The 8,306-nt window shown below is 37.3% G+C and overlaps 1 protein-coding gene across 2 annotated transcripts in view; it reads left to right on the top strand.

Annotated features, from left to right (window-relative positions):
• Positions 1 to 3,023: 3,023 nt before the first annotated feature.
• The window catches only part of WTAP (Wilms tumor 1 associated protein), a 19,159-nt gene continuing 13,876 nt past the window's right edge, over positions 3,024 to 8,306 (top strand). The window contains exons 1-2 of one of the 2 annotated variants that reach the window (XM_010143473.1): positions 3,024 to 3,057; positions 3,142 to 3,197. In XM_010143473.1, coding sequence (XP_010141775.1) covers positions 3,028 to 3,057; positions 3,142 to 3,197 — 86 coding nt within the window. In that variant the 5' untranslated portion in view covers positions 3,024 to 3,027. The remainder of the gene's footprint in view (positions 3,058 to 3,141; positions 3,198 to 8,306) is intronic. The other variant, XM_010143474.1, reaches the window with a different exon arrangement.

The raw sequence follows: 8,306 nt of genomic DNA, 5'->3' as shown, positions 1-8,306 counted from the left end.
CAGGCCGCGGTTGCCGAGACGAGTGTGAAGACTGCTCAGTCAGAGTGTTATTGTGAAGGTGGTGGCCTTTTTTTGTTACATTTCGGGAGCCTGGAGCCTTTGCGGGGGTTTTGCCCACGGGACTCTTTTTCATATCGTTACTGGAAGTCACTTCAGGTGTAACTAGTAAAGCAGCATACCTGGTATTATTTTAATGGCTTTGTTTTTTGAGTTTTTTAATCCTTAAATTCCATGTTTTCTAACCATTGTAGTAAAAGGTGTATGGACTATCGGAGTTCCCAAAATTAATATGTACTTCCCTGTTTCATCTCTCCTCATATTTAAAGTACTATAAATGCCAAAAACATGAAGAAATAATATAAAATTCTTTCAGTGCCAATGACAATGTTATTTTAAGTACACAATATGCTTTTATATCATTCGTTGCCAGGAGCAGATACGCAGAAGGAGTGGTGTGTAGCAGTAACCATTTTTCAAAATTATTCAAGTGCTTAGTTAGGATAGTACAATTAACTTGCTCGTAATAGAAGTCACAAAATATAATCATGTTAATTCTAGTCAGGAATATTGTTTTCATTGAATCTGTTTATTGTCGAAAACACCACTTCATCATGCTCTTGCAGAATATTTCTGATCTGTGTAGGAGAGATGTCTCCTCTTTTAGAGGAGAGCCGAGGGATGAAAAGCACCTCTTGCTGCACAGTATGTGTGATAAGTCACTGTATTAAACTCAAGGCATGAACATTTCAGGTGCAAGGTGATTGTAGCATACAAATTCATCTGTTAGTGAACAGAAAGCTAAGGGAAATCACCGTGACAACTAACGTCACAGCCTGATGCTCGTAATGTTCTGGGAAAACGCTGAGCACAACACTAGAATTATGTAGCAGTAAGAAATTTCTAAGCCTTTGGTAAGTTAGGGTAAGTGCCAAAAATGCTAGGAGTAGCAAGGGAGTAGCAAGGTGAAAATACGGGAAGATCACTAGTGTTTATCTGTAAATGTGATCAACCTAGTTTTTTCAAAATAATCTGTGGCATATTTTTAGCTAGTGTGGGGTTTAGATTTTTAGTGTATGGTTTTATCACTTACAAGTGATAATCGCTGGCAGTGAGAAAGTAACTTTAATGCAGTGGCCTGTTACCTCAGACTTCAGCACTTGTGTGCTCTTGTCTGAAAGCAAGAGATGGCTTTGTAAATGGTGGTGTGCTGAATGTCGAGGTTAGAGTAACCGGGTCTGGTGCTGCTGTAGAGAAGTGGGTGCTGGAACCTTGCACGAAGTCTGGAGATTCAAGGTAGGCTACCCTTAGATGGAGCATCAGCCTTTGATGTCTTTCAGTCGTGATTGTGGCAGCAGCGAGGTGTTCGTAGTTGCTGTATGCTGCTGCAGGGTTCACAAGCCAAGTCTTTTGCAAAACTCCCCTTTTTGGTGTTTGTATGCTTCTGGTACTTTTGTGAGGAACAATTTTTGCACAGTTTAGTCAGTGTTAGCTGTAGTTCTGTGGGACATCTGAAGAATATGCTTCTTTCTGTCAAGGACTTAAAACTTGCTGAGATTTTAAAGACTACTGCCAAACATAGAAGGAATTAAAAGATTCTAAAAGTGTTTAGGAAAGTTACAGTGGGAGAGGTAGGCAGCCAGAATACAGGAGTCATGAGCATTACCCCTGTGATCTCAAGTTATTCTGTATGGTTTTGGGTGACCGAATTGGGCACTGGCTGTTTGTGTCAATAGCCTCTTATTCTTGAAAAATATTTAAGGTATGTTCAGACTGTAAAACAGTCTGAAACAGGGAGCTGCACTCAAAAGTAAAAGCAAAATGCTTCAGTAACTTGTGTGCAAGAGGGGAGATGGTGAAGGTGGAGGGACTTAAGTTAGGAAAGTGCTTCAGTGCCTGTGTCTTACTAAGACTAGGAGGAACAAGAAGCTGCCATTCATCAATATAGAACATAGAGATACTTCTACTGAATGGTTTAGGAAACCTCTATGTGTGTTATATGTCAGATTTCATTTTATTAAAGGCTTGTAAGTGGCTTAATCTGTGCACTGTACTTGGTGTGAGGGTTTTTGTTTGGTTTGGGGGGGGCTTTTACTTTTTAAACCAGAGGCTTGCTTGGTAGAGGGCTGTGTGCTTGTCAGTGGTTAGTGTAGGTTGAAGAGGCTCTGTTTCATTTATTTGTCTCGCTGACAAAAGATTCGGATTTGTTTGTCTTACAATTTAGAGAAGTTAAATTAGTTCATTGAGTGTTGTGAAAATACCTAAGGTAGCCTGTAAAAGTCTTTCTGATAAAACAGTTTAAAAAAAAAAATACTTGAGGTAAGGAAGCATGTTCTGTAACTTAAGGAAGTGTGAATCTTTAACGTAGCACAATACAATCCTATTTTGTTACCTACAAGAGGAATTGAATTCAGTGGTGTATCCAAGCCATTTATTTGACATATTTTTCTAAAAATATTCACAAGGATTTTAAAATAACTGTTTAATGCTTCCTGTTTATCATAGTCTTAAAAGTAATAGAATAAGTACTTGGGAAAACATGTCACTTTGACATAATGGAAACATTAGTGGTGGTGATCACAAATTATTTACTTTTATTCCACAGACATAGTGAAAGAGTAGCATAAATAGCTTTCCTCAGACCCTGATTATCCTCTACTTAGTAAAATACAATGTTAAATAGATGTATGCACATACAAAATGTCCACTTGATCTGAACATCTATGGACACCATTGGGTGGTTTTGTTAAATAGGAAGAATTGATTACTGACAGGCTTTTTAGACATATAAAGTAAATTTTGCTTAAGTTTTAGGAAAAATGTATCTGACTTTCTATCTAGACTGTATCAGCAAACTTGTTATAATGTTGTTTTATACTCTGGCTTTGCATTGTGTGGAACTAATACTTCAGTACTCTTAATACTGCAAATTAAAAAAAAAACAAGGCTAGAAGTACAAGTTTCTAGTACAGTCACGTGCAGTAGTAACTACACTTAACCCTTTTTTTTCCTCCTCCTTCAGAGTTCACAATGACGAATGAAGAACCACTCCCGAAGAAGGTATGTTTAAAAATACTTGTGACTTTATGCCTCACAGGTAATCATGACAGCTCGATAAGTTGTACTTTTCCTTTTGCTCCATAGGTTCGTCTTAGTGAAGCAGATTTTAAGGTTTTACCTAGAGACGAGCTCATTCTAAGGTAAAGTAAAAAGCAGATTTTCCATCTCATTTTAGTGAACTTTTAATGGAAGATGTGTGACTTCCCACTTCTATCGTTTTTAGCATCCTGTTTCTAAAAAACTATTCTATCCTTTTCAGGATAAATCTCTTTTGTAAAATTGTAGTCTCAAGTATTTTTATATATAGTTTGGGGGGAAGCACTTTTTCCAGAGAGGCAAAATCCTGAACAGTGTGTTGTAATACTTGAGTAGGAGTTTTTTTCTTCACTTGTAATTTCAGAATATATGGTTGCTTACCATGCTTTCTAGATAGCAAGTTATTTTTAACAGCAGAAAAATATCAACTTCTTACTCCTACAGTAAGTTTTTAGGTTTTCTTAGTCCACACAGTGATCTTCTCAGCATGTTCCATTATTAACAGTAAAATGTTGAAATGAAATTTTCATCACCTAGAACTTGCATAAAGAAGAGCCTGGCCATCTTTTTCACCTTTTAGAAAGCTAAGTGTCATCATGGGAAAAATAATAGTCCTGTCATTCAGACCACCTGCTTAAAGAAACCAACCCAAGCCTCTTGTCTGTATACCTGAATTTCCTGATTTGTAAGCAAGGAGCTAATTCAACTAGACATCTGTGGGTCATCTGTTTATCTGCTGGGATAGTTTGTGTGTGCATTTTGATAAACTTTAGCTCTTTGCTTTTTGTACACTGCAAATTATTAGTGTTATTAGGGTCTACCAAGTTAAGTATTGCTATTTCATAGAACAAAGACTAAACTGTAGAAACATGGGGATACAAATGCAACCCTTAATGATACAGTCACTTACTCCCTCTTCTGGGCAAACTATCCTGAAGGTACTTCTGGGGTGACAGTTCTTTCCAGGGGAGTCAACATAGCCTGGCTTCATATGTCAAAAACTGGTTTCTGGCTTCCTCCAAGTATCTAGTTTTTTGGATAGTAAAGGATGATGTATTTAAACAGGAGGAAAAAATACTTCAAGTGGTTTAGACCTCATGAATCTTCTTATAAAAGTTTCCTTACTCAATATTATCCCTGGATATAACAAACTCCTAGGTCTGTAAAACTATGCCCTTACTTCCAGATATAAAATTATTGTCAAAGTACCAAGAATAGATTCTGCACCACTTGTTTTCTCATTGCTAGTGTGGAAAGAAAAAAAAAAAAGGCAGGCTTCAAATTGTGTAAGTTCCTGTAAGTTACAGTGATTAGTTACTACTGTAGATGAGCTGTGTTTCCAGCATATATGCAAGTGTGTATGTAATGGAATATTTTATATCAAGCAGGTAATGTATGTCAGTAGCTAAACTGTGTTAATGAAGAGACAGGAGGGAATTTGCTAATGACAGCTGTGTTGCTATCAAATCTTCTTAGTGTAGACAAAGCAACTTTTACTCTCAAAAAGGCCACTTGATGGATTTAAGGAGAATAACTGTCTGTTATATGCAGAAATAGAAACTTAAATGCTGTTTTGGCCATGTGCATTTTATTTGTTTGCATTAAGCAGTCCTATAAACACTGCTGGTTTTTTGGTTGAATGGGGTGTATATTTAATAGATTTATAGCAAGTTCACCTTCAGTTGTGAGGAATTACCGCACTTACTGCTGGTTTTGTTTGTAGGTTGGAATAAAATACAGTGCTATTAATGAATAGAATATTTTAATCAAAGACATCTCTACTACTTTCTGACATAGAAAAGCACGTGTTGACCGCTACTGGATTGTCTGAACATTTGAAATGTGTTGTGAATTTTTTGGTCCATGCTTTGGTGATGCAAATGCTTTTTAAGATACAGCCATGTGTCATCTGTTTTTAGTCTTTTAGATTGCACTGATAAAATACATAAGTAGAAAATATTAATTATTTTTTGTCGGTTCTTGTGCTGTGAGGCCCAGTTTTGCTGTTCTTTTCCATCAAGGATATAATTTAGGATTGCTCATTTTAACTTTTGTTGACTAAATGAGCGGGATCAACGAGGACCCTTACAGCCTGGCCTTTAGGAAATCTCTGCTTGGCATGTTACTTGTTTCTGTGGACTCATGTCCTTCCCTCATCTTTTCCCTCCTCTCCTTAATGCAGTAGCTACTTAGCTTGACTGTGTAGGAGCTTCTGTGAAGAAAAAAGAGCCAGGAACATGACAAAGCACTCATAGCTTTGGATCATAGCTAAACATCTGATCAATATTGCCCTGATCATTTAGCCTGATGGTTAGTCTGTAAAACAGTGAAGCATCCTGATTTACACAAGAAGTTCTGAGAAAATACAGTGCCTTTACTGAACTTAATCACCATGGACTTATAGCCAGTCACTTTTGGAGCAGCTTAGGTGCAATGGTCTGTGTGCCATACCCCCTAAGTGCTTATCAGTTATTACTGGAAAAAGTGACCCCAAAGCTCAGCATGAAAAAATGGGCACTCCAAGGAAAATGGTGATATTTATAAAGGTATTCTGAAGTCATGGAATCTTAGAGTGTACTTAATATTTTTAGAGAATGAAGGGAATAAACTAACTATAATGCTGCTCAATTACCTTCCAGTTCTTGTGAGACTGTAAGCTACCCCTTGAATGTAAATTGGATTCAGGACTGTCTCCTAGTTCTGTGTGCAGTTCTGTCTCTGTTAAAGCCTTTCCAAGTAGCACTTCATTGAAGCCTTCAGAATGTCAGTGTTCAGCCATCAGATCACTGACATGAACTACCAAACAGATCAAAAAGCCAATATCGAGTGGAAACCAAACTGATAGGAGAAAAAAGCTGCATTTTAGCCTTTTGTCTTTTCCCTGACTTGTTCCGTGATGAAGTGCTATAGATGTACCAGACAAGACAGTACGGGGCATGGAGGTTAACACAGCTTTCATGTTTTCTTAAACCAAGGCATCTCTTTGATTATATGTGAAGAGAACTATCTCGTTCTTGGGAGTAAAGGCTGCAGACTTAAGGTCTGGCCAGCAGTTCCTATAAATAACCGGTTTATTTAAAGAAGCTTGTGCAAATATGTGCAAATTCCTAAATAGTTTAATCGAAAACTGTAGGTGGTGATTTTTCCTATGTCTGCTAAAAAATGTTTAGATTAATGCAGCTGTAATGTGTGGATGAAACCTGGCAGAAGGGATATGTCATCTTTTCCCCTTTCTGAGAGGGGAACGCTTACCTACTGTAGTTGAAGATATTCTAGTAGCAATCTTCAAATTTTAATTCTGATATAATTTGAGGGGGGAGAATAATGTTTCTGTTTGTATCACTACTGATTTTTTATCGTGTCTTTCTTTTACTGAACTTTGGAATGTATTTAGGGGCAAAAATCTTTTCCCTGAAGAGCCTGTAAAGTGAGCTAGCTGGAAAATGTTTAAAGTATGAAATTTTTGGGGAATGTTACTTACATGGAAACTTTCATAATTTATCAGAGGTCTTCAATGTGTTCTAGTGTGTTACAGGGAAGTTGCATGTTTTTATGCAGAGCATTACAATATCCAATATTTTTTGATACAGTTTTCATGAAATAGACATCTGAAATAAAGATCTACCCTGTGGCATATGATGACATCTATGAGTTGGCTTTTTCTAGTGGTTTCCTGATAGCAGTAGGGCCTAATGAAGGCTTCAGATAATATTTGCATTTTTTTGTCTTTTTTGTGTTAACTTGTGGTTCTGAACCCTTGGACTGTACTGAAGTTGTACTTGGTAGCTGAGATTTCTAGGTGATACCACATCTGCTGCTAGATTAGCCTTAGTTTCTGCTGTCTAGTTTCAACACAGCATGCCTGAGATGCCCTCACTGAGCAAAGGCATCATTACAATATTCCACAAACTTGCTGTCCTTCTTTCAAGGTATGTGTGAAATCTTTGTATGTGAGATTCATGTAATGGGAATGCAGGCTCACCTGAGCCTCATGTGTCAGCAGCTGCAAGTTCCATATAGCTGAAAGAAGTTCAGAAGCAAAACTTGTGCATGGAGTTTCAGTTGTACAGTGTAAGACCAGAGTTGCACATCTGAAAATCCTGCCCTTTTATTCAAGTAAAAAACAAATTTTCTGTGAGAATTGTTCATTTAGAGCATGGTGTTAATAGACTCAAGCACCATTCATGTAGCCATTTGAGACCTAGAAACAGAGTTTTACACCTGCCCTGTCTACTCCTAGTGTCGTCTGATCTTCTCTGCCAGTGTAGACATAATAAAGAGAGAAGGAGGAATGAACAGATAAAGTTAACATGTTCAGAGTTAGAGTACTAAAAATATTGTCAATGATCATGTCGTAGTTCCTCATTTTCCTTTTCTTTTGTGTAACTTCAAATGCTACAACTTTGTAATGTCAGCTTTTCAAAGATCCAAATTCCACTTTAATTTCCTCAGTTAATGATATGTGCTGCTAATGTAAACATGGTGATAAGTTTAAAAGTGAAGTGGGAATGCAACTGCTCTCCTACAGAGCTGGAGAGTTAATTCATGCTGATTTCCTGTTCAGCTGGAGAGATACAAAAATTTCTTGGTGCTAGAAGAGATCTTGTGGTTGCTTTTACTTTTTGCAATGACCTCACTTGTTTTTACAGGTCTGATGCTTTTTTAGGCCCTTTAACAAGCTGTTTGAATTCACTAAATGGTCAAAAATAACCTAGGGTTAGATTTTACATTTTGATTGAGATTGTGGTGTGTTGTAGGTAGGGAGTTGAAATAAAGTCTGGCATAAAATAGGCATCAGGGTGAAAGAGTGGTTGGGAGGAGGGAACAATAACCTTCCCCTGCTCTAGCAGTAAGCTATTAGATGAATTTGTTTCATAGTATGAAATTGTACCATCCTGAGGAAGACATTTGAGAGCAAAGTACTTGTAGACAAAAAAAACGAAACACCATCCTGTGAACTTTCTTAAGGTACTATGCTGAACTTGTCCTGCAGACTTTATTTGCTAATTGATGGTTTGTATCAAATGCAGTGCTGTTTAAGTGTGAAGTTGTCTGACTGTGGATGAATTGCTTAAGTAATACGGATTTCAAGAGTTATTAAACTGCTTGGCCTTCTGGTCGATGGTTATAGTCAGGGTATTGTCTTGATTTGAATGAGCTGGTATAACTACTTAATGTAGGCTGCCAGTTCTAGTGTGGTTTAATACATTCCT

This window comes from Buceros rhinoceros, unplaced genomic scaffold (assembly GCF_000710305.1).
Source record: "Buceros rhinoceros silvestris isolate BGI_N320 unplaced genomic scaffold, ASM71030v1 scaffold37979, whole genome shotgun sequence".
Classification (NCBI taxonomy): Eukaryota; Metazoa; Chordata; class Aves; order Bucerotiformes; family Bucerotidae; genus Buceros; species Buceros rhinoceros.
This window is presented reverse-complemented; position numbering and strand designations above follow the sequence as displayed.